The 26,616-nt window shown below is 41.4% G+C and overlaps 1 protein-coding gene across 1 annotated transcript in view; it reads left to right on the top strand.

Moving 5' to 3' along the window:
• The window catches only part of PGM5 (phosphoglucomutase 5), a 212,700-nt gene that overhangs the window by 125,302 nt on the left and 60,782 nt on the right, over positions 1–26,616 (top strand). The window contains exons 8-9 of the mRNA XM_005900017.3: positions 20,754–20,889; positions 24,381–24,564. Coding sequence (XP_005900079.2) covers positions 20,754–20,889; positions 24,381–24,564 — 320 coding nt within the window. The remainder of the gene's footprint in view (positions 1–20,753; positions 20,890–24,380; positions 24,565–26,616) is intronic.

Below are 26,616 nucleotides of genomic sequence, written 5' to 3'. Positions count from 1 at the left end.
ACCTCCACTAGCTTTGTTCGTAGTGATGCTTTCTAACGCCCACTTGACTTCACATTCCAGAATGTCTGGCTCTAGGTGAGTGATCACACCATCATGATTATCTGGGTCCTGAAAATCTCTTTTGTACAGTTCTTCTGTGTATTCTTGCCACCTCTTCTTAATATCTTCTGCTTCTGTTAGGTCCATACCATTTCTGTCCTTTATCCAGCCCATCTTTGCATGAAATGTTCCTTTGATATCTCTAATTTTCTTAAAGAGATCTCTAGTCTTTCCCATCCTATTGTTTTCCTCTATTTCTTTGCATTGATTGCTGAGGAAGGCTTCCTTATCTCTTCTTGCTATTCTTTGGAACTCTGTATTCAGATGTTTATATCTTTTCTTTTCTCCTTTGCTTTTCGCATCTCTTCTTTTCACAGCTATCTGTAAGGCCTCCCCAGACAGCCATTTTGCTTTTTTGCGTTTCTTTTCCATGGGAATGGTCTTGATCCCTGTCTCCTGTACAATGTCATGAACCTCCGTTCATAGTTCATCAGGCACTCTATCTATCAGATCTAGTCCCTTAAATCTATGTCTCACTTCCACTGTATAATCATAAGGGATTTGATAATATCTCTCTTAAGTCTCTTTTAATATGCATTTATCTCCTCTATATTTTCTCTTTCTAAGTTATCCATTGAAGAAACTGTGTTATATGTCCTATAGAGCTGTTAATAGCTTTGATTTTAATGTTCCTTTCTAATTTGTTTAGTGTTACATAAAGAGAAACTATTAATAATTTTTTTTTCTGGTTTGCAACCATGATAACGGAGTCATAGTTATTGACTATGGTATTTTCTTTTGTAACACTTCTACATTTTTGGCATTCATTTTATATATACAGTCTTATAATTTACAATTGAAAGATTTTTCATGTGTTTTCTACTATTTAGACCTTCTATTTTATAGTCTTATATTATTCCATTATCTACAATATTAAAAATAATATTAAAAAGCAATTGTGATAGCTCATGATTTTAATGGAAATTAATTCAATATTTTACCATGTGTTTTGATGATTGCTTTTTAATGTTAGTAAAATCCTTGTCATGCTTATGTAATACCCCCTCCATTCTCATATTACTTAATAAATGGCCGCTGGAAGATGCCCTTTCAGAATCAAGTGATATATTAGTGTTTTTTTCTCCTTTATTATGTGAATGTAATTTTTACCAAAATTAGTTAGATTCTGACAGCATTAATGGTAGAAAAGGGTTGGCAGGAAAAGGAGAAAAGGGTTCCAGGAAAAGGGTCTCCTGGAAAAGGAGAGACTGTATTAAGCTCTCTCAATGATTATGTTTGATATCAGAATATGTGGCTGGCAGGTCTGCTTAGGACAGTTAAAACTGTTACATTTTTTCCTCTGCTGATCCTTTGAAAAATAGGTGTTCTGTATGTCTAAACCAGTGACTGTGACTCAAAAAACTCAGGAATTGTACACTGTATAAAACAATTCTGCCTAAAATTGTTCTGCCCAAATAACACAAATCTAGCAACTGGGATAGAACTGGTAAGTCCAGATTATCTCCTTTCTCTCTCTGTTTGTCTTTATAAACATTTACCAAGTGCTTACAATATACCATAAATTTGTAGTCTTTAAAATTAAAGAATAAAATGTATGTATAAAACCATATTATACCCTTAATAACAAATATTTGCTGACTTCAGTGTAATAAACATTTATTCTGTACTTACAGAGTACAAGGCACTATATTGGATGATATATAGAATACAAAATGCTTAAGTTCATACCTTTAAGAAACTCAAGATCTTTAGGATACATAGAAAGATGCACAGATAACTTTTCTACAAAACAGAAAATTTGAAGTTCCACAATAGAGGAATAGAAAAAGTACTGTGGTAGATAGGAAAAGGAGAAAGTAGTTTGGAACCGGAGGCTCAAAGCAGACTTCTTGGAAGAGATGGGAGTTGGATAGTTCCTAAAGAATGGGAAGGATTTGCACATTTAGAGATGACAGGACAGAGGCAGAGCCTTGTTAGATGGAGACAGCAATGTCAAGAAAGTAATAGAAGTGGGAGATGAGAGGACATGTGTTGTAAGTAGCTAGCTGTTTAGTTTATCTAGAGAATTGTTTTCCAAATATGAATCAAGGCTAATTTGGGATCATGAGATTGGTACAGTCATGAACAACTTTTTAAGACAATATAATAGACCAGAAACTATCAGATGCCTTGCATTTAGTAAAGGTAAATGTTATTTTGGGAAATTTTACATACAAATATACACACAGGTATCTGTGTGTGTAGTAGGTCTTACTGTAAAATATATTTATTGTGGGTCATGGCCAAAAACTGAAAAAGACTGGTCTATACCAGGGATTGGGAAACTTTTTCTGTAAAGGGCCAGGTAGTAAATATTTTAGACTTTGTGAACTGAGAGGCTATGTAAGGTCTCTTCCAGAGTTACTCGACTGAATGACTGTAGCACAAAAGCAGCCATAGACAATACATACATGAGTATGGTTGTGTGCCAATAAAAATTTGCTTAAAAATAGGCCTAAGTCCAAATTTGGCCCATGGGCTGAAGTTTACTAACCTCTGACATATAGGGTAGGATAGAAAAGGGAGTATCAAGAAACAATTTCTTCCAATCAAGAAATTGGAAATGCCAATGGCGAGGGGCTCACTTTAGAAGCCCTTTGCCTGCCTAGCTTAGATGTTGAGTGTGCTCAGTTCCCCAGTTGTGTCTGACTCTTTTGCGACCCCGTGGACTATAGCCCGCTAGGCTCCTCTGTCCATGGGATTTCCCAGGCAAGAATACTGGAGTGGGTTGCCATTTCCTTCTCCAGGGGATCTAGGAATCCATCCATGGTCTGCAGGGGAGGAGGGATATCTGTTTGCAGCCACTCTCCAGCAATCTTTACTTTCAGATTGTTATGCTAGTTGCAGCATGTAGGCTGGACTAGAAGGGAAAATTTAAAAGTCTCTCACTGTTCTGTTTGCCCGTCATTCTCCTTTCAAGGAGCACAACGGATTTTTCAATGTGTAGAACCCAGCCCCACCATTCTTCAGGTTCAGATGACATTAGCCTGATTTGACAGATGAAGCTCCTGAACCCAAGAAGCAGTTAAGTGACTCACCCAGGGCCCCAGAGCCTGAAAAAGGCCTCTACTTGAATTAAATTACAGTTGAACTGACAGCCAGGTCTCCTGCCCTACGGTGCATACTGCTTTCCACTGTGCCAATCAGTCTTCCCATGAAAGCAATGACTAATTCTGTCTCTCCAGCACTTAACAGTAGATGACTGTTACAAGGCCCGAGGAACTGGACCACTCATTCTTGGAAGGAGAAAGCGGCTTCATGCTGTTCCTTATTAATGCTGGTTCTTGGAGAGGCATTGAGCTGGATATGTTAAGAATCGCCTGGGAAGCTTGACAAAAATATAGATTTTCTATCCTACCCTTGCTTGAAATCCCTGGCTCAAGCCTGAGAATCTGCATGTGCAGTCAAGAGCAGGAAACGTTGCTCTGGTGAGAACCGGTATTTGTTTTTCATCAGGAATGGTATAACAAGTATCTCTGAGATGTGACGCCAGGTTCAGCTCAGAAAGTCTAGAGGCCCAGGAATATGAGGCTGATGATCACCTGCCTCTTACAGACAAACCACGTGGCCTCTCTGACCCCTTATATTTCCTGCCTGTAAAAGTCAGCTGCTCACAGGTGCTTCCCACCTACCTTAGGACATAGTTCTCAAAATCAAGTGAGCTAATAAGGGAAGGAGAAAGCAGAGAGAGGGAAAGATTCTAAACCTGAGACTGGGCAGATACTTCTAAAACTTATCAAAGCTTTCTCTAGTGAGTGAAGTAAAAGTTGCTCAGTTGTGTTCGACTGAGCACAGTGGACTGTACAGTCCGTGGAATTCTCTAGGCCAGAATACTGGAGTGGGTAGCCTTTCCCTTCTCCAGGGGATCTTCCCAACCCAGGGATCGAACCTCAGTTACCCACATTGCAGGTGGATTCTTTACCAGCTGAGCCACAAGGGAAGCCAAAGCTTTCTCTAGTGGTGGCCTTATTTCAATGCCCTTGGGGCATGGAGCTGTGTACCAACTAGGAATGCAGACTTTAGTGCCAGGAAAGCTTGAAAATATGGATCTGCCTCAGGCTCAAGATGCCAAGCTTTTTGTCCAAGATGAGCAAGATATACCCTGAGTGGGAATTTCCCTTACCAGCATCTTGAACTCCCAGAACTTTCCAAGGTAACAAGCTAGCGGTAAGATCAGAGTCCATGCTTCTTGCCCATGGAAAGGTGCGAGTCTCAGATAACAGGAAACCTGTATTTATTGCTCTGTCAGAGAACCAAGGTCATTTCAGAAGCAAAATCATCTTTTGTGCTTGGAAAGATATTCACCCACTTCCTTGGAAGGGCTTTGGAAAACTCTTTTCAGAGGGAAAGGAGAACATTTCATAAATCCTTAGCTTTAAATAGAAAGTAACTGTTCCTCTAAATGGCTTTCTAGTTACTTTTCTCAAGTTCCAAATTGGGAGGAATCTGGACTCGTTCCCACACACAAAAGGGGGTACTAAAATCCTAAGAGTTAAAAAACCAACAAATTTGAAGTTTGGGAGCATTTGTTGATGATGTTCTACTGGTTGCCATCATTCTCATCAGTTTTCTAAGAAGTCACACCATCTGGGGAGTGTATGAACTACCATGCCTAGAACTTGTCCCTTTACAGATAATGCAAGGAATTGCTGGGTTTGTGATGGCCTAGAAGAGCTCCAAGCTGACCACCATCTTGAGTATTACTGTTACTTTTGTTATGTATTTTTAAAAAGCTAATGTCAATAGTCAAGCAAAATAAGGCAGTACAATAATGTTTACTTTGCCTAAGAAGGTGTTCTCTGATAAGTTTTCCACAATAATAATGTCTTTTACAATTAGCACTTAGTATGTACCAGAGTGTGGCTAAGCCTTTTGTATACAACCATCTCTTTCTGGAAATTTTGAGTTGAATCCAGGTCTCCTGACACCAACATGACTGTTTATACTGTGAACTCTGGAGTTCAGCCTGGTGCTAATAAAGTTGGCTCCTTTTATAGGCTGTAGCACAAAAGAAAGAGGCCCAGAGTATGTATGTACTTCATGTCACAGGAAATCACAAGTATCTTTCCAGTGTTTTGAGATTTTTCTGGATCCCTCTGCTTGCCATGTGACTATAAATACCCTGAGAACAAAAGCCATATCTATCTCGCTCAGCTCTATTTTGTTTTATATATGATAGGCTTTGAGTATTCATAGGGTAGATGGAAGGATAGAAGGAAGGGAGGGAGGGAGGGAGACTGGGAAGATGGATGAAGTAAATGGATAGAAAGAAAGAAACAAAGAATTTCAATTTTGGTATATTTTCTTTGCATTATTAGTAATTATATTTTTACCACTCTTGAGTGGTTGTATTTCTGGAAGTCTAGGCATTAGGGTATCCCAAGATTTGGGAGGATTCCTAAAAACAAACCCACATAAACATAGGCCATTTGGAAGGGGGTGAGTACGATGTTGTCCCAGGTGGCACTAGGGGTAAAGAACCCGCCTGTCAATGCAGGAAACGTAAGAGGCGTGAGTTTGATCCTTAGGGCGGGAAGATCCCCTGGAGGAGGGCATGGCAACCCACTCCAGGATTCTTGCCTGGAGACTCCCACGGACAGAGGAGCCTGGCAGGCTACAGTCCATGGGGTCACAAAGAGTCGGACACGACTGAAGAGACAGCACACACACATAAGAATTACATAAAATTTTAAGATAAAGTTTTAACATTTTCAGTCACCCTATCATTATTAGCACAAATTAATAGCTAGCAGAGTATTTCTAGGAACACTTCATCCCCACATCTGTGGTAATGAAGATTTAAAATTTTATTTTTTTAAATTTATTTTTATTTTTATTTTTATTTTTTTATTTCAGGTATACACGTGCTCCCCATCCTGAACCCTCCTCCTCCCCCCTCCCCATACCATCCCCCTGGGCCGTCCCAGCGCACCAGCCCCAAGCATCCAGCATCGTGCACTGAACCTGGACTGGCATCTCGTTTCATACATGACATTTCACATGTTTCAATGCCATTCTCCCAAATCTTCCCACCCTCTCCCTCTCCCACAGAGTCCATAAGACTGTTCTATACATCAGTGTCTCTTTTTGCTGTCTCGTATACAGGGTTATCGTTACCATCTTTCTAAATTCCATATATATGCGTTAGTATACTGTATTTATGTTTTTCCTTCTGGCTTACTTCACTCTGTATAATAGGCTCCAGTTTCATCCACCTCATTAGAACTGATTCAAATGTATTCTTTTAATGGCTGAGTAATACTCCATTGTGTATATGTACCACAGCTTTCTTATCCATTCATCTGCTGATGGACATCTAGGTTGCTTCCATGTCCTGGCTATTATAAACAGTGCTGCGATGAACATTGGGGTACACGTGTCTCTTTTCCCTTCTGGTTTCCTCAGTGTGTATGCCCAGCAGTGGGATTGCTGGATCATAAGGCAGTTCTATTTCCAGTTTTTTAAGGAATCTCCACACTGTTCTCCATAGTGGCTGTACTAGTTTGCATTCCCACCAACAGTGTAAGAGGGTTCCCTTTTCTCCACACCCTCTCCAGCATTTATTATTTGTAGACTTTTGGATCGCAGCCATTCTGACTGGTGTGAAATGGTACCTCATAGTGGTTTTGATTTGTATTTCTCTGATAATGAGTGATGTTGAGCATCTTTTCATGTGTTTGTTAGCCATCTGTATGTCTTCTTTGGAGAAATGTCTATTTAGTTCTTTGGCCCATTTTTTGATTGGGTCATTTATTTTTCTGGAGTTGAGCTGTAGGAGTTGCTTGTATATTTTTGAGATTAGTTGTTTGTCCGTTGCTTCATTTGCTATTATTTTCTCCCATTCTGAAGGCTGTCTTTTCACCTTGCTAATAGTTTCCTTTGATGTGCAGAAGCTTTTAAGTTTAATTAGGTCCCATTTGTTTATTTTTGCTTTTATTTCCAATATTCTGGGAGGTGGGTCATAGAGGATCCTGCTGTGATGTATGTCAGAGAGTGTTTTGCCTATGTTCTCCTCTAGGAGTTTTATAGTTTCTGGTCTTACGTTGAGATCTTTAATCCATTTTGAGTTTATTTTTGTATATGGTGAAGTACTGTTAAGTATTTGTAATTCAAGTTGTATTACCTTATTTTCTTCCTGTGGTTGGGTGGTTGGGGGCTGCTGACAATTACCTGTAAATAGCCATGTTCAATAGTGCCTGGGTTCTAGTTTAGTGATCTTATGTATTTACTAAATTGTTACAGCATAGACATTCTCTGCTCTGTTGCCTTATGGTTTATATTACTGACTTCACTCTCCAGTTGCCTTGTGAATGGACATTTTATTTCCTCTAACAGGTAAACAGTTTATAATACTTTCAAGTTCCATACCTCTTCCTTTGTTTATATTTCACACATGAACTATGTACATCCTAACTCAAGGTTGGGTTTTCAGGAGCGCTGTTAAACAATATTGAGTAGGTTGAACTGTCTCTAATTTATACATTTATTTTTATCTAATACCATATTTTTTAAAGGTATGATAAAGGAAAACTTTAGTTCTTTCCCCATTTAGATAATCGTTAGTTCTTACATTTTGCAGTTTTCAAATCTATCCAGTCTCTAGGCCAGCGAAGGAGACCCATGTATCTGTGAATTTCAGATTATCAAGGTTCCACCACAGCTCTTTCTCTTGTTTGGATAGCAGATGTGACATGAGGACGCTGTGATGACAGCATTATCAGCACTAGGAGAGCAATTTCTTTCCTGGGCAAGTTGAACAGGATGTATGTACATGTGCAGTTCAATCTAGGCTGGGCTAGAGCACAGAAGTGCTGTGATTGACACGTCCCAAGAGCCTCCTTGTAAACTCTGAAAACTGAAACTCTCATTTGGACCTCTACAAACTCTCAACCTGTGTGTTGGGAAAGAGAACTCCCACTTGGAGTGGTAAGAATGTGTCCATCAGAAAAAAATCTTTTTCCTGATGGCTCCACAGTTCCAGTTCCTCTGACCCTTTAATTCATCCTGCAAGCTGATGAAAAGTGGCAAGAGCGGGTGTTGTGTGAAACTCTAGTGTGGGGCAGAAAGGAATGGGCCTCCATCTGAGGCTGTGTCCATGCTTACCAGTGCATCTTGGGACTGGGAATCCTGGGAAACCATCCTTCAGTCCTTACAGATTGAAGAATTCCAAACAGACAATAAGGGTTTCTTTTCACAATTTCTAGGGGACTTTTGGGCTTCTCTCATAGCTCAGCTGGTAAAGAATCTGCCTGCAATGTTGGAGATCTGGGTTTGATCCCTGGGTTGAGAAGATCCCCTGGAGGAGGGCATGGACAGTCCCCATGGACAGAGGCAGCCGACAGTCCATGGGGTCACAAAGAGCTGGACACAACTGAGCGACTAAGCACAGCACAGCACAGGGGACTTTTAACAAGGGGGCCATCCCTTGGTATTTAAGATGCAATCCCTAAAGTTGTGCTTTGAGGCTCCCCCGACCCCCCGCCACACTGTCTTCCAGTTGCCAGTTGGCTCCACTGGGAACTAAGTACAATGACTAAAGAGTGACAGGTCCTCAACCCTGTAGTGCAGGCATTAAACCCCGTGGAGAGATTTCTGGTTCAGCTAACAACTGCTGCTACTGCTAAGTCGCTTCAGTCGTTTCCGACTCTGTGCGACCCCACAGACAGTAGCCTACCAGGCTCCCCTGTCCCTGGGATTCTCCAGGCAAGAATACTGGAATAGGTTGCCATTTCCTTCTCTAATGCATGAAAGTGAAAAGTGAAAGTGAAGTTGCTCAGTCGTGTCTGACCCTTAGCGACCCCATGGACTGCAGCCCACCAGGCTTTTCCGTCCATGGGATTTTCCAGGCCAGAGTACTGGAGGAGTGGGGTGCCATTGCCTTCTCCGACTACTGAGGAACAATTCTTAGAGAATTGTATTGTTCCCACCAGCACTGGCAGTACGAGTCAGAAGGCCCCCCTGTCCTATATATGGGCGTACTTGTGTAAGGGAAAAGTGTCAGATGGCCGACCCGATGTTAACGCTTTCTCCTCCCCTGGGATGGATGGCCCGGCTGCCTTAGGGCCTGTGTTAATGCAACACTGCTAACACTTATTATTTACTGAGCACCTCCTGAGTGATAAGTACAATGCCTAGGGCTGCCTATATGACATTTCACTGAGACTTTTTGACTCTAAAATGAACTGCTGCTGCTGCTATTAGCGACCATAATAACTCCAATTTTATAGACAAGGTCATGGAGGATTGGGGAGGAAAGTTGGCCACAGACCAATCTCACATGGCAGAGCCAGGATTCAAAGCCAGTCTCTTTGGCCCCACTGTACTCTGCTGCCTCTTTTAAGGACACGCCAAGGGGTCCTTCTCCCTGGTCTGGTTAATTCTTTTGGATGGGATGAGATGCATGCCAGGAGACGTGGTGTCATGTAAACAGCACAGTACTAGGAAGTGACCCAGTTAGGCCCCTCCTCTCTGTCATTGAACTACCTTACACAGATCACTTAACTTCTCTGGGCTTCAGTTTCCTCATTTATAAGATGACTGTGTTCAGTGGGATGATCTATAAAATTTTTTCCCATATTTTTAGATTGCTTCCAGCTTTTTGTGAGGAATGAATCTGATGAATTATATCAAACTGCGTACTAGAGTTTCACCTAAGCATTCATTTACTCATTCAACAAATGTTTACTGTGCACTTTCTATGAGCCAGGGTCAGGATAGAATGATGAGTCATTTCAGATACAGGCCCTTCCTTCATGGAGTTTGCAGTGTTTTGCAACAGTCAGGATATTAGCCAAAAGCCCTGCTGCATTATTGTGTCAAACACCATCACCATCATCAAATTTATTGTTACATTTCTTTGGGAGGCAGTATGTCCCCCAGGCATCGTGAGCTACACAATCAGTTACTGCTGTCCTTCGTTTCTGAGCTGACAGCTGCCTCCAACCCACCTACAAGCAGGACAACTTTGTTTTGCAGTTGGTAAACATTTTAGAGCATTAATTTAAAAAAAAATTCTTTTTAATCATGGAAAAGTGACAGTTTTTCCATGAGCCCTGATTTTTGGCCAGATTTGAAGAGCTGAACACAAGCAATTTGAGACACGGAAAAAAAAAAAATAACCTGTCACAGTTCAGTAACACGTTCTCGAATCTCAGATTCCCTGCAAGGGGTGCCTCCCAGTGTTCCCTCATAACTTCTCTATTTTAAAAGACAGATCTTTGAGTGGATAAAATGAGGATGGGAAGAATTTCCCTGCCCATTAATGAAAGCTTCACTTGTAGATGAAAAGAATAAAGTGATAAAAGAGAAGTAAAGGGAAATTTAGCATCTTATCCTGAATGTCTGGGGAGGAAAAAATGCAAATCCATCATGCAGATATTCAGAAGGGCCCTCAGGTCTAACCACATGCGGCATTTTATCTGCCTCATTGCGGCTCCTGAGGACCACCAGCATTACTGGGCATTTCCAGCGGTGGTTTTGTCCACAGACGTTGGAGCCAAACTGCCCAGGTGTGAAGCTTTTCTTCACTTAGTGGCCATGTGACTTCATACAAATGACCTAACCTCAACCTCTTATCTGTAAAAAGAAGCTATCAAATTGTCCAAGTTAGATAATAGATGTGTTAAGTACTGAGTGAAGTGCTTGGTACCTTGCTGTTATTCTTCTAAAAATGGAATTTAACTTGCTGTGTCATTCTGCATCAAGAGTAAGTATATAGAGAAATTTCCCATCATTTCTGGCTCTAGGAAGTGTGTGTGCTTAGGTATGTGCTGTATATGCACATATTCTAAAAACCATCAGGAACCCCTTTAAGCGAGTGGCCTTCCTTATCAGATGGCCAACCATCCTGGTGTGCCTGGGATGGAGAAGGTTCCTGGTACGTTGTTCATTTCCTGCTAAAACAGGGAAAGTCCTAGGCACACCAGGATGGGTTGATTACCCCAAATTTTGCAAGGCTGTCAGTAGATTTTCAGGCAAAAAGGAGAAAAACCATGATATTAAAGCTGGCTCCAGTGAGAGGCCCCTACCTGACTAAGGCCAGGGGCATCCACTGAACTAGAGACCGATGGGCACTTTCCTTTAGTGCTAAATTTGAGCAAATAGAGGAAGAGGCCTACTTCACTGTCCCTCAGTAATCTGCTGCCAATATTGGACTATTTTGAGTAACCTTCTCTGAAAACAATGGTTCTCAACTCTGGCTGCCCATAAGAATTACTCAATGAATTTAAAATACTAATGCCTGGCTCCCATTGCCAAAAATTCTGGTTTTATTGGTCTGGGGTGGGGCCTGAGCGTTGGTATTTTTTAATAAGTTCTTTAGGAGCCTCCAATGAGCAGCCTGGGTTGAGAAACACTAACTTATTTCTAGCTTGGAGTTGGCAACAGGTGCACCATGATTTGTATTTTCCTGAATGACAAAGTCAGACTTTCCTGATCAGAGTCTCAACTGAGATGACTTGATCTGTTAGTAACGTGTGTGGTGTTTTATTGAGTTGATTTGCCCATGCTGGCATTTCCATTGGAGGAAAATTCCTTTAAGATTGAGTACTCTTCTTTCTTTTCCCCATTTATTTTGTGAGGGCGGTGTACTTACTGATATACTGCCTAGCTCAAAGTAATATGGTTTTAAAGCTTGAGAAAACTCAAGTCTAATTTGAGGGAATAGGGGAGTAGGGATGTTTCTGATGGGAAAAAAGTAAACCTGTCTTTGGAGTCAGTTTTTCCCCAGAGTTGTGGCCAGAGAGCCGAGCTGGTATCTTGGTGAAGATGGCTGGTTCTCTGTGCTGGTCAGAGTGAGTCTGAGTGGGCTTCAGGCTGTGTTAGCTTGGATAGGGGAAGGGCAGTTGAGTGGTACTTACAGGCTTTGGAAATATGAGTTAAAGCTTCTTGCAGTGTCCCGAACCAGGTGACAAACTCTGGCTGCACTACAAGCCAAGTATCCAGAGAAGCAAACTTCAAAATTTGTACTGTATTATTTAATTCTAGGGCTTCCCTGGTGGCTCAGATGGTAAAGAATCTGCATGTAATGCAGGAGACCTGGGTTTGATCCCTGGGTTGGGATTTTCCCTGGAAAAGGGAATGGCTACCCACTCTAGTATTCTTGCCTGGAGAATTCCATGGCTAGAAGATCCTGGCGGGTTACAGTCCATGGGGTCACAAAGAGTTGGACACAACTGATAAGGAGAAATGAGCTATTAAGACATGAGAAGACATCGAGGAAACTTAAATGCATATTACTCAGTAAAAGAAGCCAAACTAAAAAGGCCACATATTGTGTGAGTCCAATTATATGATAATCTGGAAAAGACAAAACTGTAAAGATAATAAAAGGCTTACTGGTTGCCCAGGGCTCCAAGGGAGGGAAGGATGAATAATCAGAACCCAGAGGACATTTAGGACAGTGAAACTTTACTGTATGATATTATAATGGTGGGTACATTTGTTAAAGCCCATAGAATGTACAACAGCAAGAATGAACCCTAATGGGAACTATGGACTCGAGGTGATACTGTGTCACCATCGTAGGCTCATCATTTGTAGCAAGTGTCACATTCTGGTGCGGGATGTTCATGATGGGGAGGTTGTGTTTGTGTGGAGACAGGGACTATTATGAGAACTAGTACTTTTCATTCAATTTTGCTATGAAGCTGAAACGGCTCTAAAAAATAAAATCTGTTTAAAAAATTTACTGGCAATAGTATGCTTATATAAATGTTAGTGTCAAAGAATTTTTTCTGGAATCTCATGTCCTAAAGATGGAACAGATGTGAATATATGAAATGAGGAAGTGAAAGAACTATTTTATTTGCTTTTTTTTTTTCCCCAAACAGCTGTTTGTAGAGTGTAGAGATTTTTGCCTGGGAACAAAGAGGGTGAAACAGCCTGGATGAATCCCTCTTCATGCCTGGTCAGCAATAGTAGAAATGCTCAGGGGCCTTTGGGGATGAATCTGAAACTTTGTTTTTGAAGGTGGGGTCTCCCTGTGAGGTGAACAAAACCCATCCCCTAAGCTCAGCTTCCCCCAAGGCCAGTGTTAACAGCTCAGCAGTGCACCACCCTCCCTGTCCTCATTTTCTGTCAAGTCCTACAGCCATCCATTTGCCATGAAGTGATGGGACTAGAGGCAGTGATCTTAGTTTTTTGAATGATGAGTTTTAAGCCAGCTTTTTCACTCTCCTCTTTCACCTTCATCAAGACTCTTTAGTTCCTCTCCACTGTCTGCCATTAGAGTGGTATCATCTGCATATCTGAGGTGGTTAATAAGCTGATTTTTAAACATTTATTAAACTTGGATAAACATCATTACACCCATTACATGTGTTCCCAAAGATTCTTATTCAATATTTTATATGCACAACAAGTTTTGGTGTAGATTTTCCATAATTTCCTATTCTTTAACAATTAGTATTAGGACTTCCCTGGTTAAGATTTCACTTTCCAATGCAGGGAGTGTGGGTTCCATCCCTGGTTGGAGAGCTAAGATCCCATATGCCTTGTGGCCAAAAAAGAAAAACATAAAACAGAAGCAATGTTGTAAAAAACTCAAAAAGACTAAAAAAATTTGTATTCATTTTTCAACTTTTACTCTTCTTTTAAAAAATATTTTTTGTTTGTTATTATTTATTCAACTTTCCCTCTTCTTTTAGCTGCTTTGGTGAATTTCCTTTTGACTAAAGGTTAAGAAATAGAATAGCTGGGTCCAAAGCTGGGCACTGTTTTAAGGCTATTGATCATTATTGTTGTTCATTCACGAAGTCATGTCCAACTCTTTGTGAACCTATGGACTGCAACATGCCAGGCTTCCCTGTCCTTCACCATCTCCTGGAGTTTGCTCAAACTCATGTCCATTGTGTCGGTGATGCATTCAATCATGTAATCTTCTGTCGCTTCCTTCTCCTCCTGCCCTCAGTCTTTCCCAGCATCAGTCTTTTCCAGTGAGTCAGCTCTTTGGGTGGCCAAAGTATTGGAGCTTCAGCTTTAGCATCAAACCTTCCAATGAATGTTCAGGGTTGATTTCCTTTAGGATTGACTAGTTTAATCTCCTTGCTGTCCAAGGAACTCTCAAGAGTCTTCTCTAGCACCACAATTCAAAAGCATCAGTTCTTTGACATTCAGCCTTCTTTATGGTTGAACTATCTCATCTGTACATGACTACAGGAGAAACCATAGCTTTGACTATATGGACTTTTGACAGAAAGTGATGTCTCTGCTTTTGAATACACTATATAGGTTAGTCATTGCTTTTCTTCCAAGGAACAAGCGTCTCTTAATTTCATGGCTGCAGTCACTGTCCACATTGATTTTGGAGCCCCCCAAAATAAAATCTGCCACTGTTTCCATTTTTATCCCATTTATTTTCCATGAAGTGATGGGACTGGATGCCATGATCATTACTGCCAAATGATCCTACCAAACTGTACATGTTTACACTGGTACTTTGCTAGTGCTAAGTGTTCCCCTGCCCCTGATGAACCCTTGCTGATTTGAGAGTCCCAAATGGGATTCCATTTTATGGACTTTTCTTTGACTGAGGTGAGATTGAACATTTGTTCAAATGTTTTTGACTATTAATATTTTTCTGTCTGACAGTTGCTCATGTGTGCAACAGTTTTCTGTTTGGGTCCCTCTTTTTTGGATCGACTTATAAAAACATTTTTAATATAAAGTTAAGTGGTCCTGTCATATATAGTATGAGCATACCTTCCCTCCATTTTTCACTCTTTATAGTGGGGTCTTAGGAAATCATCTGATGCCTTTGTTTGACTGTTTAATTTATCTGTCACTGTTACAACATTATAGTTCACTTGCCTTGAAGTTATTAAAAGGAGAGCTGTTTCCCCAAAACCCCCTCTAATGTACTATGAGAGTTCAGTGGAAACGTGTGCAAGTAATTGCAAATCATCAGTGTTTCTATCCCCACCTCAAAGAGTTATGAAGAACATGGTTGATTTTACTTGATCGTTGACCCCTTGTGACTCTTGGCAGTGTTTAACTTGTAAGTGAGGATATCCAAGCCAATTCACAATTTATTATGTGGTTGGCTGCTAACAGTTGAGGTGAGTTTGTATGTTTTTTATATTTTTGATCATGCTAAAATAACTCTGTGTCTCTCTACCCTAAATTATGACATCCTATCAGATGTCAGACTCAACAGCATCTCATGGGTCTATCTCCAGGTAATGTAATCCAGCTGGAGATTCAGAATATGCAAAGCCCATGTTTTAGAACAAAAAGGTATTTCTCTCTAGCCAGTAAATGAAAGTGACTTTTTTCAGCTATAAAAGGACGAAGGATTTTGAAATTATCCCACTGGGCAGGGCTTCCTAGACTTGTTTTTCTGGCACTAGGCCATGGAGCTAACCCAGCATCCTCTGAATTTCTTCCATTTTGTAGCAGTGTGCACAGTTCCTTGGATGGGACTAGAGTCATTCCATGCTGTGATAATTGAAAGCCCAAAGTCTTCTCAGGCTAGAGGCAATGACGACCAGACATCTAAAAGTGTCACTAGCAGACCATTGATCGGTGTATGGAGGAGCCAAAGACTTGATCATTTCTCCTTTTAAGGATTTTCATTGCCCTCTCAAGGTTGTATATTTTCCTTTTTTGAGGAAAAACATTTAACATCGCAAAAGTAACAAGAACTATAAATGGTTCATAGCTTTGGTGAGAAGTTCTCAAAGATGTCTAGTTTAACGAAGGTATTATTTCAGCCTATCTTCAAAGTTTAAACAGCTCAGTGTCATTGGGTCTTCCTTTCTGGGTTATGTTTCATAACTCTGAAACCCAAGTATCCTTTCTCATTACTCTATTGAAGGAAGAAATGATCCACCCCATGGTCCTTGTCCCATTTCTTCTTGTTGTTGTTCAGTCGCTAAGTTATGTTCCACTCTTTGCAACCCCATGAACTGCAGCACTCCAGGCTTACTGTCCTTCACTATCTTCTTGAGTTTGCTCAAATTCATGTCCATTGAGTCAGTGATGCCATTCAACCATCTCATCCTCTATCACCCCTTTCTCCTCTTGCCCACAATCTTTCCCAGCATCAGGGTCTTTTCCAATGTGTTGGTCCATTGTATCAGGTGGCCAAAGTATTGGAGCTTCAGCTTTAGCATCAATCCTTCCATGAATATTCAGGATTGATTTCCTTTATGATTGACTAGTTTAATCTCCTTGATGTCCAAGGGACTCCTGAGAGTCTTCTCTAGTACCACAGTTTGAAAACACCAGTTCTTCAGCACTCAGTCTTCCTTATAATCCAGCTCTCAGCCTTCTTTATGGTCCAACTCTCACACATCCATATGTGACTATGGAAAAAATCATAGCTTTAACTATATTGACCTTTGTAGGCAAAGTGATGTCTCTGCATTTTAATACACTGTCTAGGTTTGCCATAGCTTTTCTTCCAAGGAGCAAGCATCTTTTTATTTCATGGCTGTATTCACTGTCTGTAGTGATTTTGAAGCCCAAGAATATGAAATCTGCCACCGTTTCCACTTTTTCCCCATCTATTTGCCATGAAGTGATGAAACTGGATGCCATGACCTTTGTTTCTTGAATGTTGAGTTTTAAGCCAGCTTTTGACTCTCCTCTTTCACCTTCATCAAGAGGATCTTTACTTCCTTTACTTCATTTTCTGCCATTAGAGTGGTATCAGCAGCATATCTGAAGTTGTTGATATTTCTCCTGGTAATCTTAATTCCAGCCTGTGAGTCATCCATACAGCATTTCACATGACATATTCTGCACAGAAGTTAAATAAGCAGGGTGACAATATACAGCCTTGCCATACTCCTTTCCCAGTTTTGAACTTGTTTGTTGTTCCATGTCCAGTTCTGACTGTTGCTTCTTGTCCTGCATACAGGTTTCTCAGGAAGCAGATAATGTGCTCTGGTATTCCCATCTCTTTAAGAATTTTCTCTACAGTTTGTTGTGATCCACACAGTCAAAGGCTTTAGAGTAGTCAGTGAAGCAAAAGTAGATTTTTTTTTTAATTCCCTTGCTTTTTTTATGATCCAGTATATGTTGACAATTTGATCTCTGGTACCTCTGCCTTTTCTAAATTGACCTTGTACACATGGAAACTCTTGACCCACATACTACTGAAGCCTAGCTCAAAGGATTTTGAATATAATCTTGCTAGCATGTGAAATGAGTGAGTTTGTACAGTAATTTGAACCTTCTTTGGCATTGTCTTTCTTTGGGACTGAAGTGAAAACTGACCTTGTCCAGTCCTGTGGCCACTGCTGAGTTTTCCAAATTTGCTGGCATAATGGGTGTAGTGCTTTAACAGCATTATCTTTTGGGATTTGAAAGAGCTCACCTGGAATTCCATCACCTCCACTAGCTTTGTTTGTAGTGATGCTTCCTAAGGCCCACTTGACTTCACACTCCAGAATGTCTGGCTCTAGGTGAGTGACCACACCATCATGGTTATCTAGGTCATTAAAAGCTTTTTTGTACAGTTCTTCTGTGTGTTCTTGCCACCTCTTCTTAATATCTTCCACTTCCGTTAGGCCCTTGCTGTTTTTGGCCTTTATTGTGCCTGTCATTGCATAAAATGTTCCCTTGGTATCTCCAGTTTTCTTAAAGAGATCTCTTGTCTTTCCCATTCTATTGTTTCCCTCTATTTCTTTGCATTGTTCATTTAAAAAAGGCTTTCTTATCTTTCCTTGCTATTCTCTGGAACTCTGCATTCAGTTGGGAATATCTTTCCCTTTCTCCTTTACCTTTCACTTCTCTTCTTTTCTCGGCTATTTGTAACGTCTCCTTAGACAACCGCTTTGCTTTCTTACGTTTCTTTTTCTTGGGGATGGTTTTGGTTACCACCTCCTGTATAGTGTTATGAACCTCGGTCCATAGTTCTTTCTTAAGACATTGCTGTTTGCTAAAGTCAGAGGATAAAAAGTATGTGAATAACTGAGAATACTCGGTCTCAAAGTGTGTATTGAATCAGCACCGTGTTGGTGCTTTATGTGAATTACCAATACGAACAACAACCACCACCACCACCACTTATGGTAACCCAGTCATTCACCTTAATACCTAGGCATAATCTAGTCACTTCCTCTTGATAGTAACCCATGGGGTAAGGGCTGTTCTTCCCCTGTGTTAGAGATGAGGCCAGCAAGTCACACAAAGGTCAGTGGCTGAGCCAGAATTTGAACTTCAAACAATCTGACTCCAGAGCCTTCCCTCTAAACTTGATTAAATTCATATGACAACCCCTCAAGATGGGCCATGGTGTCCCCATTTTACAAATGAGAACCCTAGACTCAGGTTAACAATTTTGCAGTAACTTCTCACACACCTGAGAAGTAGCAAAGTTTGATTTTAAACCCTGATTCCAAAACCCTCCTCATGCCTTTCCCGTTGAACCATCTTTCTTACACTACAACACATTCCTTTGTGTTTAGGACTTTATTCACTTCCAGAAGACCTTACAATTGGCCAATAGACAGATAGTTAAATGAGCCTGCAGCACATTCCTCTGGGTTCTTTTTGCACAAGAAGCTACGTGTTTAGCCGGCATGCTTCATTGTGTGAATGCCTCAATACAAGCTACCTCTGTAAATAGCTGTAGGAATAAGCTTCCCAGTTCCTTCCTGCCTCAGGACTTTGTACTGCTGTCCCTCAGCATGGAAGACTTTGTCCCGAGATCTCTGCAGGGCTGACTCTTCTCAGGTATCAGATCAGATGTCGTCACCCCTGTGGGGCTAACCCTGACTCCCTGTATTTGTTTCCTAAGGCTGCCACAAAAATTTACCCAAAACGGGGTGGCTTAGAACAACAGGAATTTATTTTCTTATCATTCTGGAGGCCAAGAGTCTCAAATCAAGGTTTTGGTAGAGCCATGCTTCCTCTGAAGGCTGGAGGGGAAAATCTTTTCTTGCCTCTTTCAGTTTCTAGTGGCTCCATCCATTCCTTGGTTTATAGCAGCATAACTCCACTCTCAATGAAAAATATGGTAAGACTTAAAATTAATAAAACTAAGATCATGGCATCTGGTCCCATCACTTTATGGCAAATAGATGGAGAAACAGTGGAAACAGTGAGAGACTTTATTTTGGGGGGCTCCAAAATCACTGCAGATGGTGACTGCAGCCATGAAATTAAAAGACGCTTGCTCCTTAGAAGAAAAGCTATGACCAACATAGACAGCATATTAAAAAGCAGAGACATTACTTTGCCAACAAAGGTCCACCTAGTCAAAGCTATGGTTTTTCCAGTAGTCCTGTATGGATGTGAGAGTTGGACTATAAAGAAAGCTGAGTGCCGAAGAATCGATGCTTTTGAACTGTGGTGCTGGAGAAGACTCTTGAGAGTCCCTTGGACTGCAAGGAGATCCAATCAGTCCATCCTGAAGGAAATCAGTCCTGAATATTTATTGGAAGGACTGATGCTGAAGCTGAAACTCCAGTACTTTAGCCACTTGATGCAAAGAACTGATTCCTTGGAAAACACCCTGATGCTGGGAAAGATTGAAGGCAGGAGGAGAAGGGGACAACAGAGAATGAGATGGTTGGATGGCATCACCGAATCAATGGACATGAGTTTGAGTAAACTCTGGGAGTTGATGATGGACAGGGAGGCCTGGTGGGCTACAGTCCATGGGGTCGCAAAGAGTTGGACATGATTGAGCGACTGAACTGAACTGAACTCCACTCCACTCTCTGCCTCAGTCTTCACATAAACTACTATTTTGTATTTCTCCCCAGTCTTTTTTTCTAAGAACACTTGTCATTGCATTTAGGGCCTACCTGGATAATCCAGGCTGATCTCATCTAAGCATCTAATTATATGGGCAGGACTGTTTTCCCAAACAAGCTTACCTTCACAGGTTCATGGCGGGCCACGGGGAGCAGTGGCATATCTTTGGCAGGGGGAACATAGGGTGCCATTCAACCTGCTCTAGGAAAGCCATGCTGCTCTAATAAAGCAGCCTTTGCTGATGTCATGCTCTGTGGCAGCATCACCCAGTTTAATTTTTTTCACTGTCCTTGTGCTTGTTTGATTCATCTTGTTCTTTTGTCTACTTTTCTGTTGCTTGTCCCTGCCTACTTGAACTCCAGCTTTATGAATAAAGAGCTGTCTTATTCACTGCTGGATCCCTATCACCTCACTCAATGCTTGGTGTAGTCTAAGGATCACCAAATATTTGCTGAATGAACAATACCATTAGTCAAATGTGACATCAGCTTGGCTCTCTGATCCTTTCAACAATTTCCAGGGTTTTCTTTTTTGATATTATTTATGTTATTTGATGCTGGGAGGGATTGGGGGCAGGAGGAGAAGGGGACGACAGAGGATGAGATGGCTGGATGGCATCACTGACTTGATGGATGTGAGTCTGAGTGAACTCCGGGAGTTGGTGATGGACAGGGAGGCCTGGCGTGCTGGGTTATTCATGGGGTTGCAAAGAGTTGGACACGACTGAGCGACTGAACTGAACTGAACTGATGTTATTTGAATTTCACTTGCGTATTTTTGGAAACACAAGTATATTATGGGATATATATTTAACACAATAGATAAATATCAATATATATGCTATCATTTCAATATAACACTCAAGTTCTAACTGTCTTAATAGTTCATTTAGCTTTAACTTTTCCCCCATGAGAAAATCTTCAGAATAATATTTCTTTCTCCCATAGGCTCTGATCACCTCCGGGAGAAAGATGGCCTCTGGGCTGTCTTGGTCTGGCTCTCCATTATTGCTGCCCGGAAGCAGAGTGTGGAGGAAATTGTCCGAGATCACTGGGCCAAATTTGGCCGCCACTACTATTGCAGGTGAGAAGGCTAAGGGTCTCCATATGGACCTTAGGAAATTCCTTTTAGAAAAGTTAAAAAAAAAAAGGCGGGGGCTAGAATCTTATGAAGGTAGCATCTGTCAGGGAGATCTGAGGAATGCAGAGGCTAGAGCCACATAACCCCTGAGAGGTGGTTGGGGGTGGTATCAAGGTAGTACCAAATTAGAGGATACAACTTTCCCTACCTCTGGTGACACCTGTCTGTAATCTTTTCATCAGTGCCTATACAGTGGGCAGCCATCCTGAGATGAAATTTGAACTGTAGAACCTTGAAAGGTCCTCTGGCAGCCATTAAAAGTTGCACAGTCAGACCAGGGGTTTTTCTTGTTGGTTTTCCACCCATACTTATCAAGGAAATGGGGGAAGAGACAGAAGCTGCCACAGGTCAGGGTGCTTGTTGTAATCCTCTCCCTACCATCCTTTGTCTTACCTCCCCACTAATGGGCCACATAGTGACTATTCGTGGGTTGGGAGTCTCAACTACCTTCCTGTTGTTGAAGTAAGCAAGGGGGGCAGTCTTTGGCTTGTGGCTGCCAGCTAGATATGTGTACCTAGAGATGCTATTCATGTATAAATAGTACCAAACCATGGTTTAGGAGGAGCAGTGATCTTAAAAGATGTTAACTGTAAGGCTGTGGAATTAGGGCAGATAATCTTTGCGTAGTCTCAGCAGCTCTCAGTGTATTAAAAACAGACACTGTACCTCATTTGCTTTGCTTATGAATAGTTAACTACTTGGAGGTTTGGTTGCATTTCAAGAGCTTAAGGGACAGAAAGAAAGCTTTAGACTTCCCTTATAAGGTGATTGTTTCTTCTCTTAAGAGGTCATTTACTTAGATAAACATCAGAGAATAAGAAGGCTTGCGATATTACTCATTAAAATCAAAGAGGCTGCAGTACTCTGGGAAATGGAGACAGCCTCACATTCTTGGTTCCTATCTAGTTAAGAAGGCTAAGGATGTGACAGCCTGCAAATCATCTCGAATTATTCATTGTATTATAAAATAAAAACTGTAAAGGCAGGTAGGAACTTGTTTTATTCACTAGTATTTCTAACAGCTGCCCCAAATCCTGATTCTTATGGGCTTTTTTGGCATACCAGAGGGGCCAGTTGGCACAGAAAATCCTTTTATTGTCTGAAGCTGTGCCATAAAATCCAACCTGATCAAATAAATTTTGATTGCCAACCTCTGGCTTAGTGAAAGCACTTTGAGTCAGGGATGTGTTCCTCATAATTTGTGGAATGATTATCTAGCTTTCTGCCAGCATTTTGAAGACATGGTGTTATGATAAGTGTATTTATGATACAGTTCATTTTTTTTGTGGCCAAGAGCTTACATGATAATTACTTTTTTCATAACAAATACCATATTAGAGAATATAATGCAGTGGAGATATAAATTCTTGTAGGGCGTTCAATTATGATTCAGGTTTCTGACCAAAGAGATCACAGAGATAAAGAAAAAGGGAGGAGGGAGTAGGTAAAATGAAAGCAAACACTTCCTCCAGCCTCCGGGAAAGGTAGGTCGCAATGCTTGTGAAGGAGAACTATTTATAGCCTGTTTTCTTAGTGGGCAGAAGACAATCAAATTTGGTTTAACTGGTACTGAGCCTGAAGAACCTAGATGATTTTCCCTGTATGAGTGGGCCTCAGAAAGAATTCTCGATTGTAAAATTTCTTTCCTTGAACATGCGTTGGTAGTGGTGATGGTCAGAAGGGCTTGTTTGGGGGAGTGAGGGGAAGTTGTGGCAGAACTTGCTCGTGTATGAAGATGAGTGTTGGGGCAGCTGGTCTGATGATCTCAGCCATGGCTGAGCGTGACCTGTCACATTTGTGTGTTTTTTCAACTTCTCAGACTCTTTCAGAGCCTCTCTATCTCCTCCTAGAGCCTCTTATCCCATCCTCGTGCCCTTTTCTGCTTGGCTGGGTCTTTACCTTCCCAACAAACTACTGATAAAGAGAATCTAGGCTTAGAGCACAAGCTGAGAAAGAATGCTCTGAGAGTATTCCCTGTTGTTTTGTTCTCAGGCTGGGAGGACACACCTTCTGTAGGAGGGAGAGAATAGAAGAAGGAGGGGATGTAGGTGCAGGGGACCCATTGTTAGACATGGTTATCAGTCCATGTTGGTCAATAACCTGATGTTTACTGAAGTCTCAAAAGATCTTGGGTGGAGAAAAACTGTCAACTATTCAGATCTTCCTTCTTTAGTTCACTCTGAGAACTCACCTTTCCTGTGTTAAAGAGGCCCCAAATTTGAGATCCCACCACTTGAGCACAGCTACCCCTCCTAGGGTTTCCTTCTTAAACAGACCTCCCTTAGTATGCCATTAGGACTTGGTCAAACCCATCTGACACTGGGAAAGACCCTATAGTTTCTTCATGATAGTGACTAAGAATAAAAGTAAGAGCTTTAAGCACCAGTGTCTGGCATTGTGCCAACTACTTGGTATGTATTATCCTATTTAAACCCAGCAACAACAAATGAGATAGGTGTTATTTTTAGTCTTTTTTCCCCCTCTAATCACCTCCAGCCCCATTGTTCTATGTGATGTTCTTGGCTAGAAGGACCTTTTTTTTTTTTTTTTTAAATGGAACAATTGTAATATATCTTCCAAGTTTCCAAGAGAATTTTATGGTACATTGAGTTCCCTTCCCCATCTCTCTTCCCTGCCTTGATTCCTCTCTCTCCTCCCTTTCTGCCTTCACCTCCTCCCATATTCATTCCAGTGCTTACAAAACCCACTACTTATCAGAAGCAACAGAGAGAACAAAACAGAGTAGATCTCTGCCCTCCTGGAGCTTACAGTTCTCATGAGCAAAGACAAGAAATAAGTAAATTAATATATAAACAAAGCAAATACAGATTGGGGTAACTACCAAAAGAAGATGTAAAGGATGATGAGCGATGGGGAGAGAGAGAGGGGAGGTGCCTTAGATGTCTTGTCAGAGAAAGTGTTTCTAGGGGTAACAGTAAATTTGAAAACTGAAGGAAGGAAATGCATCAGCTATTGGAATAGCCTGGAGAAGACTGTACCAGGGAGAGGAAGCAGCAAGAGCAAAGGCCCAGAGGGTGGAGCATCTTTGAGGACTGGAGAGGAGGCCTGTATGGCTGGAGCATAGTGAACAAGGGCCAGAGTGAGACATAGCCAAGTCAAGGAGGTGGGCATGTCGTATCCCACAGTACTTTATAGTTGGTGGTTAGTGTTTTAAATCTTAATCTCAAGATGATGGGCACTTTTGGAGGGATTCAAAGGAAAGAATGGCCATGATTTAATGTTTACAGGATGCTGCTGTTGCTGTGTGGGGAATGAGTGAGGGACCGGGGGAAGAGGTTGACCAGCTGTGGGTGCTTTTCTGTGCTGTTCTTCCACGGAAACAAAACCAGTGATTAGACAACTTGAGAGGCCCTCCTGGCTGCTGTTTCTCTGATTAGATTTGTCTTTAGCCTGTGTCCTGTCCCCCTCACCAGGTTTGACTATGAGGGATTAGAGCCCAAGACGACCTATTACATCATGAGGGACCTGGAAGCCTTGCTCACAGATAAGTCCTTCATCGGCCAGCAGTTTGCTGTGGGGAGCCATGTGTACAGTGTGGCGAAGACAGACAGCTTTGAATACGTGGACCCTGTGGATGGCACCGTGACCAAGAAACAGGTACTTGCTAGGACATTGCCAGAACAGGTTATCAAATGATGAGAGACCGGGGGAAATGCAAAATGTCCTATAACCGGAGAGGTCTTCAGGGACAGTCTACTGTGATCCCTTCATTTTATAAATGAGAGCCCTGTAGCCAGCGGAGAGGAAAGCCCTTGGTGAAGATTACCTACCTACTTAATGGCAGTGGGTGGATTAGAACACAGGGCCCTGGCTCTCTGTCCAGTCTTCTTTCCACCTGGTAACTGATAGGCCTCAACACCATGAATAGATGTAGACTCAACATTTCTTCCTGAAATACTTGCAGCCTGAGTCTCTCTATGTAGCGGCCATGATGGGTGACAGATTCAGAAAAGTTTCCAAGAACAACAGAAGGCTTTTCCTTGGGACCCGCAGGTGCAGGGATGGTTCACCTTTTATTACCTTATGTCTTTGAGGAATGAAGGGAGCTTAGCCAGATGGGTTTGTTGCTCCTGATAGGGGAAGAAAAAATTAGAAATTTTGCCCCACAAACCCAAAAAGAAGATCTATGGTTGAGAAGTATCATGAAAGATAAGTGGCAAAATCGACCACAATTTCTTCTGTGATCTCATCTCTGTGAATTGTGTAAGAGACATGGAAAGCAATTACAATTATTTTTCTTCTCGATTTTGGCAATGTTGGTCACTCTGGGAACATATTTTATCATTTATAGTCTGAATAAGACATTCTGGGTAATGTTAAGAAAAGTTCCATTATAAAATTCCCCAGTTCTTACCTTCTTATACATGCTTCATCAACTACAGACAACAAAATAAATCAGATGCTGTAGTTTGAGGGGACTAGATATAATGGTAGATATTGCTGTTTTTACTTTGACTGGTGTTTTATACCTAGTCCTTGTCCTAGGGTCCTCTGACTTGCTGATGTTCCAAAGCCTAGTGCCCTCCTGTTACTCTGTATTCTGAGAATACTCTGTTGTATTCTCAGTCTAGTCTGCTTTAGTTTTACAGTGATCTTTCATCTCTGTCAAAATGTCAGTCTTTCATTCTAGAAGGCCTTCCATAGCTGGACAAATTCATCACAGTCTTACTTTAGAAAGGTGTAGGATAGTGGAAAAACTAGTCATGAAGAAGTTTGAAGACCCAGAATTGAATTCTGCTCCCGCCACTTACTAGTTGGAAGAGTTGTTAGATTTCTTTGGTCTCTGGTTTCTTTCTCATCTGTAAAACATCTGTGTCACAGAGCTGTTTTAGAAATAGAATGAAATAACATATACAGAAACTCCTAGCCTTTACACAAGGAGTGCACCATGCATCTTTCATGGCTATGATTTGTTTTGCACAAGAATGCTTTCTTGTAGACGGGATGAATTCTCTCTAAAATAATACCAGTGAGTCCTGGAGATGTGAAGCCAGGAGCTCAGCACATCCTTGAACCTCCATGGCTCAGATAAAATTCTGTTCCAGTTTTGTACCATATTCTCACTTCTATTTCATACAGAGTCCTCAGAACAAACTTCCCTAATCTAAGACTCATTTTGTTGTTGTTGCATAGAACTCAAGAGTCGTAAAATACATGCTTTCTAAAGTATCCCTGAGAGGTTTTTTCTTCCCCGATGAGGCAGTCTTGAAAACCGTTCCTTGAAGGGGTTGTCTAGTCATTGGTAGGTTCTGAACTTGATCTCCTTATGCAAAGCTTGAGCTCATTTGTTTTGTTGTTAAATCTACTAACACTCTGCTTTGTTTCTTCCTCAGTGGCCTCAGCATTTGGGTGCTTTTTTTCTTGACTCCTCTTTAATCTTTCATATCAGGCTAATTCTTCAACTGGATCTCAAATGTGGCCTTTGATTTATTCCATGTCCCTCCCCTTCAACCCTGAATATTGGTTTCCATTTTTACTCTAGAATTTATTGATTTTTTTTCCGTATTCTTTCATCTGGGGTTCCCTAGTGGCTCAGACGGTAAAGCGTCTGCCTGCAATGCAGGAGACTTGGGTTCAATCCCTGGGTCAGGAAGATCCCCTGGAGAAGGAAATGGCAACCCACTCCAGTACTCGTGCCTGGAAAATCCC

The sequence above is a fragment of the Bos mutus genome, chromosome 8 (assembly GCF_027580195.1).
Source record: "Bos mutus isolate GX-2022 chromosome 8, NWIPB_WYAK_1.1, whole genome shotgun sequence".
In the NCBI taxonomy this organism is placed as follows: Eukaryota; Metazoa; Chordata; class Mammalia; order Artiodactyla; family Bovidae; genus Bos; species Bos mutus.
Note: the sequence above shows the minus strand (reverse complement) of the source record. Positions and strands in the feature narration are given on the sequence as shown.